Source organism: Alosa pseudoharengus, unplaced genomic scaffold, assembly GCF_046254945.1.
Source record: "Alosa pseudoharengus isolate Yale_2024_CS ecotype anadromous, Long Island Sound unplaced genomic scaffold, YU_APseudo_1.1 YU_APseudo_1.1_scf_1, whole genome shotgun sequence".
Lineage (NCBI taxonomy): Eukaryota > Metazoa > Chordata > Actinopteri > Clupeiformes > Clupeidae > Alosa > Alosa pseudoharengus.
The window spans coordinates 49,209,311-49,229,842 of record NW_027468564.1 but is presented as its reverse complement, the minus strand read 5'-3'; the positions used below and the strand labels follow the sequence as shown (position 1 = coordinate 49,229,842).

The 20,532-nt window shown below is 40.2% G+C and overlaps 1 protein-coding gene across 3 annotated transcripts; it reads right to left on the bottom strand.

Annotated features, from left to right (window-relative positions):
* Positions 1-527: 527 nt before the first annotated feature.
* LOC143131573 (B-cell receptor CD22-like) lies at positions 528-8,358 on the bottom strand. Of its 3 annotated transcripts, none has more exons than XM_076291221.1 (10): positions 8,290-8,358; positions 4,719-4,800; positions 4,152-4,463; positions 3,825-4,049; positions 2,990-3,658; positions 2,566-2,823; positions 2,242-2,341; positions 2,080-2,134; positions 1,499-1,647; positions 528-1,079 (listed from the first exon to the last, which is right to left on the bottom strand). In XM_076291221.1, exons 2-10 carry the CDS (start codon positions 4,771-4,773, stop codon positions 1,010-1,012), a joined length of 1,893 nt encoding a protein of 630 aa, XP_076147336.1. In that variant the 5' UTR covers positions 4,774-4,800; positions 8,290-8,358; the 3' UTR covers positions 528-1,009. The 3 variants fall into 3 exon arrangements, with proteins under 3 accessions (XP_076147336.1, XP_076147329.1, XP_076147342.1); XM_076291227.1 differs by lacking the exon at positions 8,290-8,358 and having other exon boundaries at positions 530-1,079; positions 2,990-3,238; positions 3,314-3,658; positions 4,719-5,834; XM_076291214.1 differs by lacking the exon at positions 8,290-8,358 and having other exon boundaries at positions 4,719-5,834.
* Between the last annotated feature and the right edge of the window lie 12,174 nt (positions 8,359-20,532).

The window sequence follows — 20,532 nt, the reverse complement described above, 5'->3', positions numbered from 1 at the left end:
ACAATACCATACCAATAATAATGGCTTTATATATCCATATAAATAGATTTCTGGGCCTATCCTTAGACTAGAGTTGTTTCGGTGGTGTTTGTTCTTCATTTTTCACCACACATGTTTGGTGTTTTAGCGTCATTTGTGCCAAGGTTATCATTCACCTTATTAGGGCTAAGGGCTGGTTAGGATAACTCAAGGGCTAGGGTTAAGGTAAGGACAACTGAAACTGAACTCCTCGACACTACAAAAAAACATTGTCATTGACAATGACCATACTTAATGATCACAATTAGAAATTATTAGTGTACCTAATATGTATGATTTATACCTTATAGCAAGTAGTAAGTGGTACCCCCCCCCCCCCCCCCCCCCCCCCCAAAAAAAAGGGCTGCTGCTTGATGTCGTGTTGGTAGTAAAAAATATTGTGGATGTAGTAAAAAAGGTAGTAAAAAGTAGTAAATTCAACTCGATGATTCCTGCATATACCCTGGTTAAAAGCACAGAATGGGTGAACTGAACAGTCGTAAAATATTATTGATTTGACAAAAAAAAATGTCAACATTTAATGTTACAGATAAGACTTGTTAGTTTATTTTGGTGCTATTGGATGCTACACTGTAAATGAAATAAGTATTATGATTTATTTAAGACATCTAAATGATCCAACATATTTAAATACCTAAGAACAAAAAGTGATAACCAAGATTAAGCTTATTTTGGCATCTTGTCCATCTAATTTAATTTTATGTACGGATGCCAGTCCAGTAATAGTCATTACAGTAATCGTTACTCTGATCCAGTAATCATTACTCTACCTACACTTTGTACAGAAAGTTCTAAAGAACAATTTTGCATAGTGTAACATGCACATCGATCCCGCTATCAACTAATTCCAATGAATACAGTGTCATGACACAGAGGTCCTCAGCAGCGAGCGCAGTGCTGGAGTCAGGGTCTGCACACGTGCCCCATGTGTTCTCCCTGATGGTCCAGATGAATGTGGAGGAGGGCACTCCTAGTCTTCTGCCTCCCAGGACTGCGAGAGATCCCTCACATTGCTGTACACAACACAGTCTTCTTCAGGTCTACAGAGAGGTGACAATGACATACAGTAGTTAGTCTTTACCTTGCAAATATAAGGTCCAGGGTGTATTTGTAACTGGAAGCAACACATGCAGAAGAAAAAAAACTTAGCAGATGCAGTGAAAGAAAACAATTTGGCTATTGAATCTTTTCAGTGTATTATTATTTTTTTTATCTCCACATGCAGTATTCAGAAAAGTAGTTTACTTATAATTTAAATTGTAGATGCAGCACCATCTCTAGCAGATGCCTTTGAAATAAATGCACTCTTGTTTTGTTCACACAGGCTGCAACAGTATTCTAATCTGTTGCATAGCCTCGTATATTTTCCACAGAATGTGGGTAAATGAAACTGGCCTCCACCCTTATGCTGAGATCTGCATTAAAACCCCAGAGAACGCGGGGGTGACTGGCTGCGTACCCTCTGGACGATGCTTCCTGTCGGCGGGTGCGACTGAAACGAACGCTGGCGTACTGGACGTCACCCAGACCATGAAAGTCCACTCTCTGTGTGAGGTCAGAGGTCAAAGGGTGTGCTGAGACGTTGCTGTACACCATGGTTGGGTCACTCTGAACATGACAGGCAATACATCATATGAGCGTTTCCAGAGGAAATAATGATTTATGTAACAGCAGTGTATTTTGTTGGGCTTCCAGCATTACATATATAATAATAATAATAATAATAATAATAATAATAATAATAATAATAATAATAATAATAAGTAGAAGAAGTCATAGAAAGTCATAAAGTGCCTTTCAAGACACCCAAGGTCGCTTTAATTATCGCTTGATTTGCATTTATCCCAGAATACTAAAAGGTTAAATTTAAGTGAAATCTCTATTCATATCACTGTGGTTGAAAGTGTGTTCTGTCTTGTATCCGGTGTTAAAGGCTGTCAGGGTCACTTTTGACGCATTATGCATGTCATCAAAGGAAGTGTATCTTTAGTCCTTGAAGAGCAAACAACAGCAAAAAGCTTTAAATAGCGGTTTGTCTACCTGTGCGTTTTCCAGTGCACGCTGTGTATTTGCCGTCGATTTAGCACCCCACTTCCTGTGTCAACGGTAAGCAAATAGTCAGTGGAAATAAAAACGACAAACAAATAGATGCGTTTTTGAAACTCAATTTGAAATGCATTTGTAATCTATACACACAGTCACCTCAAGCTCACAATCCCAAGAGCCAGTAGGATGACAATAACCATAAAGATGATTATTCCAGCTTTCACAGGCCAAGCAGCATCTTCTTCCCTTTTGACATCTTCAAGAATATAAATAAAGCGATGGCAAAATGAAACATCAAACACAACAGAATTACCAAGAAAGTAAACTGCACAATCAATAAAACATTTGGTCATAATGTAATTACAAAGAAAACACACACACACACACACACACACACACACACACACACACACACACACACACACACACACACAACCACGTTCAATGTCTGCATTGCCAGGATGATTAGACTGCACTGACCTAAAAGGACCCCAGTAGAGTTATGGGAGCCGACTTCATTTTGTGCTCCACAATGGTAAAGTCCACTGTGAACGGGGGTCATGTTGAAGGTCAGACTCTCCCCCGTGCCCATGACAGACCACCGTGCAGGTGTAGTAAAATGCCAGGTGTAGGTGCGAACTGGTGGGTTGGCATCACTGCTGCAGGTCAGAGTCACTAAACTGCCCTCCTCTATTTCACCAGATGGGCTCAGTGACACTGAGACATTCTTTGGTTCGTCTATTGAAATATGGACAGTGTTTTATCTTCAGAAAAAGCAATTACATGGAAGAATAGAGAATGTTCTGTTTTCTCACCGGAAAGCATGTCTCACCTAGGGTCATATATCTGTGTGAAGGTGTAGTGGATATAAATACATAAGTGGTCATTAAATAAATGCTCTTACATCTTACGTAGAGGAAAACATCAGCGGAGGCGAGACTCTCATGTCCTCTAACAGCACAGGAGTAATTGCCTGAGTCGTGTCCTTGGACTAGGTCAAAGTGAAGGTTCTTGTCAGTGGTGTGCTTGTGGATGAGAGAGTTCTTGAACCAGGTGAAGGTGGGGTGGTCACTCAGAGTGCAGGTGGTGCTGCAGGTCAGTGTCACTCTCTCTCCCTCTGTCACTGCAGCAGAAGTCACCATGACCTGCAGAGCTGGGGGAGATATAAAAATGTGGTGACATTTACACAGCAAATGTGTGATATTGAAAATATATTTAGAGTGTTTACCTGTAACAATGATGGTGACTCCAGGTAATCCTGTGTAACCCTCTCCCTGTTCTGTTGTAAACCTGAAGCCGTATTCTCCAGAGTGACCGACTCCGATGTCTTTCAGTCTCAGGGTACAATTATGATCTTCTTTGCCAAGATACTGTACATGATTCCTATATTCTTTATTTAAAAGTAAGTCTTCAGGGTGATTATTGGATTTCTGTTTGTTAAACCAGTATTTTGTTTTGATTCTGTGATCGCTGGGATATTTGTAAGTGCAGAGAATGTCCACAGATGACCCCGTTAATTCACAGATGCGGTTTGATGAGTATGTCACACCCCAGCACTGTTTTCTTGGAACACCTAAAACAATGTTTGAAATAATAATTCATATGTATAAAAATTACCCTGTGCAGTTGGCCAGCAATGTACCTGAAAATAAATTATGCTGGTTTATGCCAATATTATGTTTCAGAACTACACAATTGTGAGGACTGTGCTGCTGCTGTTGAATTGAATCATGACTCACATTGTGCAGGGGAGCGGTGAGCCTCATAGCCTCTGACAGCACAGTAGTAGTTTCCCTTTTCAGGGAGTTCAGTTGAGTCCAGAAGAATGGAGGGTGTGGTTTTGCCTTGTAGAATATGTCCATTTTTGTACCAGACATATTCAGAGCCCAAAATGCAGGAGGTGCTGCAGGTCACCTTAATCTGATTTTGTTTATTTGAAACAGCCTCCTCCTTCACCTGCAGATCTGAGAGGAGAGGCGGGTGGGAGGTCATTAAGATTTGATGCTTGTTTAAAACATTTGTTAAACAATTTTCATTGGGATTTTTTTTTCTTAGTTGTGCATTACCAGTGATTGAGAGAACAACACCAGTCTTGTCTGTTATCCACGTCAAGTGAAGAGCTGTATAAAACCTAAATTTATAAACACCAGCGTGATTTTCTGACAGTTTGTTTATGTTCAGGCTGCAGTCAGGATAATTAGAGTTACTGTGTTTTATGACTCTCTGGCTCTTCTCTTTATACAACTCTCCTCTCTGATACGTGTCTCCACCACCCACCTCCCATGGATACTGGTATGTGCAGGGCAGGACCACTGATGCCCCTTTAAGACCACAGACCCGTCTGGAAGAATGGGTCACACTCCATTCACACTGCACAGCTGAAACACAAAAACACAAAATCTAAATAAAACAAACAAACAAAAAAAACCTGTTCATGTTAAGTAAAGAATTGTTAAAAATACAATGTTAAGACTATTTCATGACATTGACTCAATTTTGTTAATCCTACAAGTGACAGCAACTAATAGCCAATAGTGCTATATAACATATGCATGTTTACTGTTTGTACAGCATCATATACACATTGCATGCATGCATTAGTTTTGGATTGACTGTGTAACTCTGCACCGTACCCGTTAGACCTAGGAGGAAATGCACCCAAAATACATCCACGTCTTTTAAAAGCATGACTGCTGCCTGAAGCGAGTGTTGTGCCTGCAATCATAAAAAGTTCAATCCACACTGGTGTTTTGTGCATTGTGTAAGATCAGACTGGACACCACCATTCAGAAATGAGTTGATAATAATTCTGATAATTAAATGAAATAAAAGTGTAAAACTGCTGATGAAGGTGTGGTACATGACTGGTAATTATCGAAAAATTTAATTACATAATATCACATATCAAATTGCCCTTATTTTTATGTAATATAATGCTTTTTTGGATTATGATATATCCAACAGACAAATCCTCGACCTGAAGAGATGTGGTGGCACAAAATGAACAAGTTACAGTACACAGGATCCCGTTCTCCTGAGTTTAGCACTGGTTCCACTGGGGGTAAATTAACTGAGTTTATTTAGCACTGGTTCCACTGTGGGTAAATTAACTGAGTTTAGCACTGGTTCCACTGGGGGTAAATTAACTGGGAGAGTGTCAAGTCATAGCACAAGCAGGTAAAGGAACTAATTTGACAGTTTGGTAACACTTTATATTAAGACACGCATATTCACTATTAATTAGCTGCTTACTAACATGTATATTAGTAGCATACTAGCCATTTGTTAGTCATTATAAGTCACTAATACCTTATTCTGCAAGACCTTATTCTACCCTTACTAGACCCTTAATTAAGAATTTCCCATGTAAGCTCCTAATTACCCCTTATTCATAGTTATTAAGTAAGTTGTTGCATATTATATGACCTAAATAAGCATGGCTCAGCATGGGGCTTGTGAAGTGGTAGTACCACAAGAACAGTTATTCACCCCTAATAATACTTATCAAAGATGGTCTATATGGAACTAGACACAAAACCACAAGTGCTATTAGTGTACAAATAACCCATAATTTAGTCTTTGTAATGCAGAATGATGTTCCCTATTCTAAAGTTGGGTCTTAGGTCACATTGGTCACAAAAGTTTGTTAACATTTGATTTATGATATTTTTTTTCCTTGACCATTTAAATATGATTTTCATAAATGGATGTAATTAGGTATTGATTCATAATAACAATTAATTATAGAGATTTTTAAACATTTTTTGTTGCCTTGATATCTATATATTTCAAGACTTTACAACCTGTTAACAAGTTACACCATACAATAGTTTTGAATAAAAGCTCCCTGAGGCGATTGTAGACCTAATGCCAAGATGAATGATGAGTTTCTTCCAGAACTAGTGCGTTTTTTATGTTCCATAGTAATATCAGCAACATTAGCAACTCAAGTGAAGTTATACTTTATTCTCCTGTGGGGAAATTTGTTCTCTGCATCTTACCCATCCGGGGGTAGTGTGCACATGATAGCGTCGGAAAAAAGTGGGTGTAAGCAGCATCGCCTGCATGGAAAGTTAACTCTGCAATGCCTCAATCTTCAATAACCATGAAATGTGGAGTCAAACGGCGCAATCATTATGAATAACACTGAATTATGCATGGGATTGGACCATGGCGTGCGAATAAAGATATTTGCATTAATATTACAATGGGGATTTTTGACTCCACTCTGTTTTCCACTGTCATCAATTTAGTCATCAGAACGTCTTTACCTTTCAACCACCTTTTGTAATATTATCATGGAGTGTTGATACTAGAAAATCCAACCAATCCAATCCAAATATACTGAGAAAATTAGAGTCTGCGCTGACCGGTTTAGATTTGACAATAATGCATGCTGATAAAATGAGTTCATGTCTCTAATTTTGCCCATCCTTTGCCATACAGGTGAAAGGATGCTTGTATGCCGATATAACATGTTGAGAAACTGTCTGATGGCTATAGATTTTTTGGATTAGCTGGTCTATTGCTAAATTTAAGGCAACAGCCAAACTGGAGGGGCACAAGGTTAGGTTGATGGCTGTGTTCCAGAAATCGGAAGTTGTGATGCTCTCTTCTGAGTTACTCTATTTTATTTATTATATGTATTTACTCTATTTTTTATCAACTTTTCTTTTCATAAAGCCTGTCTGTTGATCCTAGAAAATCCAACCAATCCAATCCAAATATTCTGAGAAAATTAGAGTCTGCGCTGACCGGTTTAGATTTGACCATAATATGCTGATAAAATTAGTTAACGTCTCTATAATTTTGCCCATCCTTTGCCATACAGGTGAAAGGATGCTTGTATGCCAAAGTAGTCAAAGGCGGACAGAGGTTTTGTCACAGTACTAATAACCTGTTGAGAAACTGTCTGATGGCCAGAAGATGGTCAGTCACAGTAATAATCAATAATTTTTCAGCCTTTGTTTGAGTTAGCTGGTCTGTAGCTAAATTTAATACAACAGCCAAACTGGAAGTGTGTGACAAAGGTTAAGTTGTTGGCTGTGTTCCAATACGCTGTCTTTTACCTATTCTATGATGTCTTTTATGTCTTTTAACTATTCTATGATGTTTTTTATGTCTTTTAACTATTCTATGATGTCTTTTATGTCTTTTAACTATTCTATGATGTCTTTTATGTCTTTTAACTATTCTATTTTATGTCATTTTTAAACATTTTTAAACTACTGCCCTTTTATGCTTTTACTCTTTGCTGTTGTTTATGTAAAGCACATTACCCCTGTGTGTGAAATGAAATGTTCTGTATAAATAAAATGGCCTTGCCTTGTATCCACCAATGGACCAATGAGTCACGGTTCACTGATGAGCCCCAAGTTAAGTTAAAACTCTCACACCTACCACCCACATACAGTATAAGACGAGGCACAGCAGGGACTTCTTCACTAAGACATCCTGTTTAAGAAAGTAGCAATGGTTGAGCAGAGATCAAACATTTGCATGACCTATGTAAAAATGAGAACTGAAAGAAACCTTTTTTCACCCATTCTAAGGCAGAAAAAAGAAAATGATTCCTGTAATTAGTCAATTCCAGCTGAAAAAATGTCTTGAGAATGACATGCATTAGGCATATGAAATATGTAATTGAATCCCTGACAAACTATCTATCTATCTCTATCTGGGGCGGTGGTAGTGTAGTGGTTAAGGAGCTGGGCTAGTGTGCAGTAGCCTGAAAGTTGTCGGTTCAATTCCCGGCTTCCACTGTTGTGCCCTTGAGCAAAGCACTTAACCCCAAGTTGCTCCGGGGACAATGTGATCTCTTGTAATAAAGCTGACATATGTAAGTCACTTTGGTCAAGAAGTGTCTGCTAAATGTAATGTAATCTATCTATCTATCTACATTTTAAGTTGGGACACTGTGTACAATGTAAATAAAAACAGAATGTGATAATCTGCAAATATATGTAGTTGCAAAAAGGACATGGACAACATATCAAGTGTTGAAACTGACATTTGTGAATTTCATGAAAGATACACACTTATTTTTGAATTTGATGCTAGCTACACGTCTCAAAAAAGTTGGAATGGGGGCAACGGAAGGCTGGAAAAGTTTTGTAATGCTGATGTTGTGTTTTTCTTTTGATGTTTGGCTAAGTAAACTATATGCATTTGATATCAATAATACAGCAAATAATGAATACTCACAGGTCATTTCCAGGTCTTAATGGAGACGGTTGATGAGCACATGCATGCCTACAGTATCTGCACTCCTGCCAGTGTTCTGGGTGAATGAAGCACATAGATGATTTCACTTGAGCACTTGGAGGAAATAGTTGTGACTTCTGATGATGCGGTTTCACTTCCTAAGCCTGGCACCCTCCGTTTCATCTCACCATAGAGTGCTGCTCAGGAGCGCGTTTGGACCGCACAGCGCACGCACATGGGGAGTTCCAGTGAACAGCATAACACCACATGGAAAATGCCAACGCTTGGAATGAACTCCAGACCTTTCACCTGCTGAATTTGTCACGGAATAACGAGAAAACAGGCACATGAAACTGGACATGAAACTGCTTATCAGTCAACTGTCCAATTACTTTCAAGCCCCATATAGGGTGACGAATACACTTTATCCATGCTTATTGTGGTTGCAACTAGTCGTTCATTTCTAGACCTCAACCAACAAATAGGGCTGCTGAGTTCTTCATCTCTGCCTTTTTAAAACCTAAATTGGATATGCTTTCTTTGAAAAGTAGCCTAACATGAGAGCTTCCTGTATGTCATCCTAAAATGCTATTAGCCATACTCTTCTCTCCTAACACTCTACCATATGAGCAATGGCCACTCTTGCTAGTCTTAGTTTATTTCATAGCAGGATATTGCTTGATTGACAAAGATTCAACATATGAACCTATTTGAAATACAAATATTTTGTAACATTGAAAAAATATAGGCACAATGACAGTTCAGGTTCATGTTCAAGTTTCTGCTGCTGTTTGAGGTGAGCGGTGATGACCTCTACCTCTAAAAGGTGAGGTCTAGACATGTGAAACTAGTTCATTTCTTTGAGACATACACTGTTTTATATTTATAAGTGGTCACCACCTCGTGCTCATACACATTTTTTTCACCTCTGAAGTAGAGTGTTAAAAACATGCAAGGAGGATATTGATTGTGTACATCAAAGATCTTAGAGTGTAGTGTGCATAGCACTCTAAAATCTTTGGTGTACATATTGTTGCTATGATATGTTATATTTAGCTAAGCAGCTAACCCCCTGACCATGCTAAGCAACGACCAATTGTTGACAAAAAACCTGTGACCTCATAAGTTGAACTATTTTTAACTTTGAAGCTTTTCTGCTTGCGCATTGCTTAGGCAAGTGGCATCATAGGGAAACAATAAATGTGAGTGCCTGGAAGTGGAAAAAAAATGTCAGTGTGAATGACCCCTAAGGGCCTAAACGGGAATTGGTGAATTCGCTCTCTGGTGTTGGTGTTTGGTGCAGTGCTGTGTCATCCAGAATCGTTTATGGTTTGGTATTTCGTAGCCTACTTACACACTGCAGGGGAGCGCTGAGCCTCATAGCCTCTTACAGCACAGGAGTAACTGCCAACTTCAGAAGGACTGGTTGAGTACAGTAGTATGGAGGCTGCGGTTCTGCCTTGTAGGAGCTGTCCATTCTTGTACCAGAGATACTAGGAGCCCAAGCTGCAGGAGGTGCTATAGGTCACTTTAATCCAGTGGTTGTCAAAGTGTGGGGCGGGCCCTGTTGCCCCAGTAGTGGGGAATGGAGACATGACAGGTGGGGCGCCACAAACAGGAGGAAATGTATCTTTTTTGTGCCTGTCTTTATTTATTAATCTTTATCAATCATCTGGAAATGTAACGTGGGACCAAAATGAGAAAATATTATTTTAACATTACCATTTTGCTGGGGTGATGGTGTCAGGTGGGGCTTGACAATTCTCCTCTAGCTTCTCTACACAGGTTGTGATTTATTTGGATTTTGTTACATTTTGTTACACTTTAGAAGAGAAGACAGAGGAGGGCCTCGCTCCACCTGCACCGATGTCACTGTAGAGCAGTGCGATGTGCTCAATGATTTGGTAGGCTACCTCCAGACTAATGACTAACGATTACGGACATGGCCAATAGATTAATTAACATGAGTGACACGATCAGACGTGAGACTGGGTTGGATATGAGCAGCCGTGCAGTTCGTTCTGCACTTGAGCTTCTGGGTACCCAGATTACCGTGTAGTGGATAATCAAACCCAGGGAGGGGATGCACATGGTAAAGAGAAGGGGCCCAGTCAGAGTGCCCAGCACCGCATTAGCGCCCTCCTGTGGCGAGGCTGTGAGATGCAGACATGTCCATGCCATGACTCACTGGCTACTAAATGTGCATGACCCTTTATCAATAGTAGGACATTTATTCCATTAAAGAGTATATAACTAAGAATTCTAAAGTCTCTAGAATGGGGTCATCCCTATGTTCCCCGGGTCCATGTTCCCCGCTACCGGGTCCTATGTTCCCCGGTAGACTAGACCCCATTCTAGCTGCTTCCAAGTAGACTGCAGCCGCACGGCAAGGCGCGGGTTGGTAAAGTGTTGTCGCGCATGTTTGAGCTCCGAGTCGCCTCTTCTTGGAGGAAGAGCGCATGTTTGAATCTGCAAGCACGTTCACTAATGAACATTTCTTGACGAAGCTGGCCTATCTTAGCGATATATTTATCTTAGCGATACATTTGAGTTAAATGTCCAGTTACAAGGCAAAGACAAGCACCTACCTCACCTAGCAAATAAGATTACTGCATTCACCAAAAAAACTTGAGTAGGCCTATAGGACAGGCGCCTCGATCGCGACAGTATTATGCCTTTGAGATTTCTGAGCGAAATCGCTGAAACGTCTGATTGGGAGGCACTTGTGATCCCATGTATTAAACAGTAGGCCTACATCACATCCCTGCAAAGTTTATTTCAAAAATATTTCCCAACCAGCAGTGCTCAGTATGACTGGATTATGGATCCATTTAATGCAGCATGTTGGCATTTCATTGAATATATTGTACAATGCTGTATAATGGCCTGCTTCCTAATATGTTGCTGGAAAACAGAAATATGTGTGTTATGTATTTATTTATTATTATATCTGCAGCACCAGCTGATTTTAACTCTGTTGAAGAGGATATATTTAGAACTTGTCATTATATCAATAAATTTGACAATTTTAAGCTTGACCTACCACTTTCTTAGAGCGATGAGAGACAGATGGGGCTCGAGAATGCCCCCTCAAAGTGGGGAATGAAAGAAAAAGTTTGAGAACCACTGATCTAGTTTGTTAACTACCACAGTTACGAGTTAGGTCGGGATAGTCTGTCATTTTTAAAAAGTGGGTCCCCAGAAAAAAAGTTTGAGAAACACTGTTAAATCGAGCCGAGTCTGCATGGCTTCAGTCCCAAGCTTGTCATTGTCTTTGCACTTGGCATGTCATTGTTGATTCTTACTGTACACGAGGTAAGGGAGGTGATCTAAAATAGCCTTTGGTTGAGCTGTCGGAAGAATGGGATTAATTTTAATGGAACAAAGAGATATCAAACTATACTGGGCTGTAGACCCAAAGGGACATTTTTGGATTATTGACGCGTCAGACCAGAACAACCCTTTTCCCACTGCCGTCACTCTCCTGAACTGCAGATAAGTGGGGTCATCCCCACTTTGACCGTTTACCTGCCCATTACATACTTTATCATTCCAATATAAGTCTTGCACTCTACATTTGCACTATTACTTTGCACTCAACAGCCCACTCCATGTGTACTTGTATTGGTATTATGTCTTTGTATATTGTGTTGGTATCTGCCACAATGTATATTGTTGTCTATTGTACAGTGTGTCTATTTGTTGAATGTAGCACCTACCAAAGTCAAATGCCTTATGTTAATATACTTAGCTAACACTAAGTCTAATTTATATATATATATATATATATATATATATATATATATATACACAGTGAGGCCTTTTATATTGTTTTTTTTTTGTCTTTTATATTAAAGTTATAAGTTCCATCGATTTTGCCTGTTCATTCTTTCCTGCTAATATATAATAATGCATTCCTGCTCGTGCTGTTTAAAGTAACTGGTATGCAAAGGTTGCAATGTTAGGGGAGGGTTCCCTAAAGGTTGCAATATTTAGGGAAGGGAACGTTCCCTAAATGTTAGGGAACGTTATGGGAACAGTTAGGGAACGTTAGGGGAAGGTTTCTAAAGTTTGCAACGGTTAGGGAACGTTAGGGGAAGGTTTTTTAAAGTTTGCAACGGTTGGGGAACGTTAGGGGAAGGTTCTCTAAAGTTTGCAACCTTTAGATAACGTTAGGGGAACGTTCAGGGAACGGTTTATATAACCAAGAACTAACGTTTCCGGAACGTTCAGCAAACTTTCCATGGGAACCAAAACTTGCTCAAAAACTAACCTTAGGGTAACGTTTGGGAACCAAAAACTAACGTTTCCGAAACCAAAAACTATGGTTCCCAGAACGTTTTGGAAACCATAAATTGTTAGCTGGGTAAGCAGGGGCGTCACTAGACCTTATTCACTGGGGCACGTGCCTTAGTAAAAGTCTCCAGTGCCCCAGTAAAATTCTAGCGCGGCTCTAGCTGGAAACGGCATTCATGAGCGCATCTCCGTGCCTGCTTTACTCATGGCTCGAGCCTGTCACTTACCAGCCAATAAAAAAAACAAAACAAGGAATAAAGAAATTTGCTGTGCAAACAGTCAGATGCACCCACGGCAGTTAAATAGCTTAGCCTATTGTCTTTTGAAAGAGAGTTGGCAGAAAGTCTGGAAAGACTGGCCCGCCGTCTTGCACAGTAGCCTCACATTGCACCCGTCAAAACGCAGCTTGCGCGCATTATGGACTCGCCTTTGGAGTCTGATCTGACTGTTTGCACAGCAAATTAAGAGTGAAAGTAAGTGCTGGTCACTCCTGTCCCTCACTGATCGAGGTTCTTGATGTCTGTCCAAAGGATATTTTCCCAAACATTAATAACTTACTTCCGCCAATCGGTTACACAATCTTTGCTAATCAATAAACAAAGCAGTTCACGTGTTGAATTGACTTATAGGTCTATAAAACCCATCTCTAAAATAGGAACTGAATTTGTATTCTGCCTTAAAATAGTTTATGGCTTATTTTTTCCTACTTAGATCTTCATTTAAGTTCGGAAATTAATCATGGTGCAGCCTGAAAGTGAATTATTCTTGCGAGTAGCCTAGGCATATCCTATTTTCACGTGCAGTTTTTCATTGTCATTACGCGATCACGTTAATTTTTAAAGCAAAATAGGCACAATTTATATTTTCATTTTGCATCCCAACTGTCATGTCTCTCCTCACTTTCAGTCTGTTCTCACAGGCACACCTTAATTATAATCTCTGGCTATAATGATAACGTTCAAATTAAATGGAGTATCATAACAATCATGTTCAAAGATCTGCTGCATAGTGGAGATTGAAAGGACCCAAAAGTATCATCCTTGCATGTAATATGCTGTTGCTGCATTTTGACATCGTAAATGTTCGGAAGAGTGAAAACAAAAGCAGTTACAGTTAACACTTAATGACCTATCAAATGTCGGCGACTTAAGTGTGTGATTAGATAAATAGGCACTGGCAGATGCAATAGGTAAATAGATATATTTTCGTGTTAGCACAAGCAGTAGCCTGTAGGCCAATAAAGGCAAGTGTGTTTGCCACTTACATTTCTATTGTCTGACACTTCAAACTGCTGCATGTGCATCAAGAAAGGTCCCGCCTTAGACCATGTTAATGGCCAATCGTAGACTAGGATTTGGGGGTGGCCAATAGAGCATTACAGTCCCGCCCCTCCTCCGAGAGAGCTTAGTTTCCGGAAGTAAATTTCTCATTAATTTCTCCCATTGACGTTTTGGAAAAATCCGTATCTAAAGAGTTTTAGAGCATGTCTTAGGCTAATCAGCTACGGCGTAACTCATAAGCATACAACATATAATTTCGAGTGAAAAAACAAAGAGAAAGTCCAAAAAAAGTCAAAGGTACAAGAATGTGTACATATTTTCATTTCCGAGCGAAGGAACTACTCATCCCATAAACCACCGCGCCTCACTGAAAAATATATAAGCAGCACGAACCAGCGCGAAACCCTTTCCTTCCAAACAGTGATTTTTATATAGTGAATGTGCAGTTAATAGCAGTTATTTCAGGAGTAATCGTGTAAATAATAGTGTTTTGGTATTGAATGTTATATTTACCATCGCGTATTTTATATCGTGTGTGTGTGTGAAAGCGGTTAACGTTAACGTTAGCAACATTGTACAGTGCTTCGTATCTGACTGCCATCCTGATGCATGGACCGGTGCATGGTCTGCTCTTGGACCACCATATTCAGTTTATTAACTTGCTGTGAATTACTACACAAAGTGTTCATTAAATGTACGAAGAAGTATTTCTAGGTTAATGATTGATGATATGGCTCGTACAGTATGAAGGCTACAGTAGCCTAGCTAATGTTAACTAGCATTACCAACCTCCCTGCAAAACTCACCACACAACTTCGTAGGTTTGATAGGTCTTGTCCCTCATGCTGGCCCCTACAAAACCCACAAGCTGACCCTCGACACACAACAGTCAATAATGTGACCCGATTTAAAGTGGTTTTCACCCATTTGGACACTCTTGATTTCGTCATTGAAACTGAAATATTCACGGGGGCATGGACGGTTTGCTAACCATTTTACTGCAGTGTCTAGCCGGTGGTAGCATCCAGCTTGTGCTACCAGCTAGCTAGCTAGTTCAAAGGTTTAAGTACTTAATGGGGATATACAGGGCTTTTTATGCCTCAACCAAGTTGATGTTTCATATAAACAACAATTCATGTTCATAGAAACAACAAGGTCACTAAAACATAATATATTTCATACCTGTGTTGCAGCATGTAGGCTAATGTTAGCAGCATTATAATGACATTCTAATGTCTGAAAGGCTAATGATTAGCTAGCCTATCGGCTACCTGAAAAGTTAAGTGTTCAAACTAACATTTACAGTGTTCTATTTGATGGTGTATTGGCCCTGACTAAGTTCGTGTGATATATAAACCACAATCCTTGTTGATACAAGTACCAATGTTCGTCTAGAAAGTTTTTATTCACATTAAGATTTTCGCCATAGGCAGTAAAAGACTCCACCATCTTTGTCAATAATTTTCGCTGATAAAGGTCAAACTATGACCTTAACGGCCTCTCCACCAATCAGAGGCATCACTGTGGGATTGTGGGATTGTTCATGATTGTGGGTAATGAAGTACTTATCCAAGACATCGCGAATAAAAGAGATTTATCTCAAAACGAGGTTAGTGCCCCGTGAACTTTTGGCGTCTATATGAGCATACACAATCGCTTAGTACAGCCGTAGCTGGTTTTGAGTCTACCATGCGCAGTTAAGTTTTTATGGCTTATACCCGAATTGTCAATGGAGAAATTGCATTGAATTCTTACTTCCGGAAACTCCTGTGGGCGGGACTGTGATGCTCTATCGAATCTCAAGGGTGGCCTGTGCCACCCGGAGCCACCCCTCTGGCTCCGCCCCTGACCCCCATCTCACTCCAAGCTGAGCTCAAAACTTGAGAACCCTGCGTTCAGTAATATTACGTTGTTAGTGGCAGTGATAATTCTACCGTTAGCTAGCTCATGTTTACACATTCAGTTAGTTAAATTCAAGTTGTCTGTAACGTTAATGTTACCACCCAAAACCACCCAGTAGGTTACATGGCTATAATATGAAGCTACCCTGAATGAATTAATATGTTGTTTGGCATGATGATTACCGTACGTGTGAAGAGACTACTTTGACTGTATAGAATCTACATTAGCTGACACACATGCTCCACTACCACAAAGCATTTAATTAACGTTAGCATACCAACCGTCTGCTAACGTTAACCTAGCCAGCTGTTGGTATGCTAATTTTAGTTCGTTGTAAAAGTTTGTTTTGTTTCTGTTCAGCAGTTCATACCCAGTGAAGAACTATGTTTTTAAGAGTCTGTCTTTGTGTAGATTTAACATTAACATGAGCAGTAATTATAAGTTAATGTTCGCTAACGTTAGCTGGCTTGAATGACACAATTCTTAACCTGCTTATCTAGGCTGAACGAAATTGGCAGGCAGAATATCCATTCATATCACGAAGGGTATCTCTGGGTGGACTTTTAAAATCCATCTGAATAATAATAATAAAAAAGTTAAAAGCAGATACATACCTTCCAAAATCGCCTGATTTCCACTGCATGTTGACAGCTGCTGGACTGCATGGACGGTTGAAAGAATAACGATTTTCCCCCGAACTCTCAAATAACTATGCAGCTGTGTCAAAGTTACCCTGGTGCTGGGTAGTGTGCTCACGTCAGGTAGGGGAGAGGAGGGGCGCTGTCCTAAACTATCAACCCAACAAGCTGGGTTACAGAAAATAACCCAACATGAGTAAAAACAACCCCACACAATGACCCAACAGTTTCAACTCAGCGTTTGGGTTGACAAAATAACCCAGCATTTTTTAGAGTGTAGGACCCTTTAAATGGCGGGGAACATAGGACCCGGGGAACATAGGTACGCTCCCCTCTAGAATAACAGATATTAAAGGGACACCAGGCAATGTTTTCGTGTTAATTAATCATCTTCGTAAGTCGGTATATGGTTAAATGACTCATTACAGAGCGAATGAAGACTCACCCCACTGCATGTAGGAAGAATATCCCGCTTGCAAGTTCGGTGTATCCTGCCCGCGACCTTCAGTTTCACAAAGTCTAAGACATCGCGAGAAGCAGGATCAGTTTTCATCCTGCATCCCCAGCACAGAGGCAGGCTAACAAAACCCGGCTAGCGATTGTTGCACGTGTGTATAATGGCAGAGCCGGCGAAGCCATGCTACTCGTCGCACCACCATGCAATGCAGATATGAGTAGCAAGATTAGAACCACACACATGCATGGGCGTAGGTTTAGATGGGGACACTGACTAGTCACCATCAATATTTTGAGGTTACAAAATTGTCCCCAAAATTGCGAACTCCTTTGTGGTGTTTGGACTGATTCCGACGGCCAGGTCAACAGTAAAAGAAACGCTGTCATTTGACTGGCTCTCAATTTAGTATATCGTGCTCACGATTTAGTAAAACGTGCGCACGATTTAGTAAATTCTGCGCAGGTTTTACTAAATAGTGCGCTGATTTGACCAAATTGTGCTCTCATTTTAATTGTTGTACAATCAATCTCACTTTCACTCTACTAATAACAGTTGGATATCTGAAATGTTTGATCAGTTTGTCTGCTAACAACCATCATAAACTAAACTAACGTAAACGACGTTAGCCGTTTAAAGGCACTCTAAGCGATGCTGGGTAACGTCACTTCTGTTGACTTTCAAACAAAACAGAGAGCTAGCTCACTACTTCCTCCCCCTCCCTCCCGTGCTGCTCCCGCTGACCACGAAAATTTGCCTACTGTTGATTTAAGGTTAAACAATGTTGGTCAATGGGGATGGGCCAGAAACCCAATGCAGGAACATTGCCCTGCAGCACTGCGCATAAAGTTGCCTTGTGTTATCAATGGGATATTTGATCAACAGGTGGAGATTTCCAGAGAAATGTTTATCCATTAAATATTCTTCTCATAGAATCTATTTGTTGAATCTTATCTGTGTGTGGCTATCTAAACTATTTTACCAGAGAGCTCTCACCAAATCATTTAGACCTTAAGAATGTTAAAATGCACCAGTTGTTTTGAAAGGGATGCATCTCTTTTCTATGAAGGGACACTCTGGCAAAAACAAAAATTAGTCCGTGAAAAGGATTTACTGTGAACAAAGACTTGTTGTGTTGTGCCTGCAGACATTCCTTGCGTGCAGACTAGTGAGGGGATCCTCCCATTTAGGCCTACTATCTCAGGTTAAAAAAATCACTTGTTGGCTATTCACTCAAGATATTTATATATTGGCAAATAAGCATGCTAGTGATGTAGACCTCCGTGAAGCTGGCCCCCCATGTTACTCAAAAATGATTAAAAACACTGCTATTCGTTTGTGCTACGTTTGTGCCGGTTTGTGCCGTAAAAATTATCGTTTGTGCTGTTAAGGGTTTTAAGTAATTAAACTTTACATTTTTCTGACCAGTGACGTCACTCAGCCCCCCATACTTGTCCAAATTTCCCCAAAATAGTCTCAATCGTTTGTGCTACGTTTGTGCTCGTTTGTGCCGTTAAAAGTAACATTTGTTCTACTATGTTTTTTAAGATATTCCACGTTATTTGTTACACGTCACTCAGCCCCCCATCAATGTCGAAATCTTTCCAAAATGGTCTCAATCGTTTGTGCTAGGTTTGTGCTGATTTGTGCCGTTAAAATAAACATTTGTGCTACTATGTTATTATGGTTTATTTATTACTCGCGTGACGTCACCAGCCCCTCGTCAATGTCCAAAACTCACCAAAATTGTCTCAATCGTTTGTGCTATGTTTGTGCTGATTTGTGCCGTTAAAAATAACATTTGTGTAGCTATGTTTTTAAAGTTATCACGCTTTGTTACAGGTGTGACGTCATCCAGCCCCTTATCAGTGTCCAAATCTCCTCAAAATAGTTGTGATGGCTTTGGCTACGTGCGTGTTGATTTGTGCCATTTAAAGAAACGTGTGTGTACTATGCAGAAGTTGCTCAGCAGTTGTAGCGTAGGCCTATGCTAGACATCACCCAGCAGCGCCCCCCCCCCCCCCTTATCAATGCCCAATCGTAGTCCTAATCGTTTGTGCTGATTGCGCTGTTAAAAAAAGAAACAAAAGGAAAAAAGAAACATTTGTGCTATATCGTGCTGACCTTAACCGAGAAAAGAAAAGACGTGCTACTATTTACGTGGCTGTTTGTGCTGCCAAAGGTTCTATAGTAGCCTACACCAGCTGCTTGTGCATAACGTCAGAATTACTGCAACCACTACCAGAATAAACCTGCAGGCCATTACTCAGCGGTGGAGAAACACCACTTCATTCTCCGGCCAGTAGCGTCTGCAGGTGTGCACAGCAGTGTGCGTAGGCCTACTATCACGCAGCTACGGAGTAGGCTACGAGAGACTTACGAGAGATAATTTCCCCTGTGTGTGTATATTCACTCCAAGTTAGCCTACCATAACTCATCACTGCACTGTAGCCTATATTCTCTAAGATAAACAAATGTATTCTTCAATAACTGTATGCATCAGAATTACAGTGGATTGTGCACACAAGCAGCACTTAGGCTTTGTTGCTGACCCAAGTCTCCAAGGCCACCGTGGATATATGAAACTTTGCAAACAGCAAAGGAAGGAGGCAGCAAAGCTAGGAGTTATTTTAGATGGACAAGAAGGTAGGCTAAATTGGTATGTTTGTCAAAATAATGTTTAAACATTAAAGTCATACGACAGTAGGCTATACTAAAACTAAAGGTACATTTGTAGCCTTTTTAGCACTTTATAAAGTTGACTAAATTATTAGGCTACTCTTTAGCTATAAACCTAAGAAACAGCTTCCTTGCACTTGTGTTTTCTGCTCAGATCAGGAGAAACATTTGGTAGGCTACAGTTTGGGACGATTTGGCCAGTGTGTGTGAGACTGATGTCATGCGCATAGCAGATAGAACTTGGTAGGCTAATGTAAAAATATAGTTACAGAAAACACATTGATGGGCTGGGCATCACGTGTAATAAACATAGGAGAAATTTCGGCGCAATCAGCACAAACGATTGGGTAGGCTATAGGCCTAGGTTTGGACATTGATGGAGGGGCTGGGTGATGAGCTAGGCTACAATTGCTGGACAAGGCCGCTGGACAATTTACATAGTAGCCTACCCTACAAACGTTTATTTAAATTGCACAAATCAGCGGCGATTTTGAGGAGATTTGGACACTGATGATGGGCTGAATGACGTCACACATGTAACAAAGCGTGTTAACTTAAAAAACATAGCTGCACAAATGTTATTTTTAACGACACAAATCAGCACAAACATAGCACAAACGATTGAGACCATTTTGGTGAGTTTTGGACATTGATGGGGGGCTGGTGACCTCACGCGAGTAAAAAATAAACCATAATAACAGAAAACATAGTAGCACAAATGTTTATTTTAACGGCACAAATCAGCACAAACCTAGCACAAACGATTGAGACCATTTTGGAAAGATTTCGACATTGATGGGGGGCTGAGTGACGTCACACGTGTAACAAATAACGTGGAATATCTTAAAAAACATAGTAGCACAAATGTTACTTTTAACGGCACAAATGAGCACAAACGTAGCACAAACGATTGAGACTATTTTGGGGAAATTTGGACAAGTATGGGGGGCTGAGTGACGTCACTGGCCAGAAAAATTTAAAGTTTAATTACTTA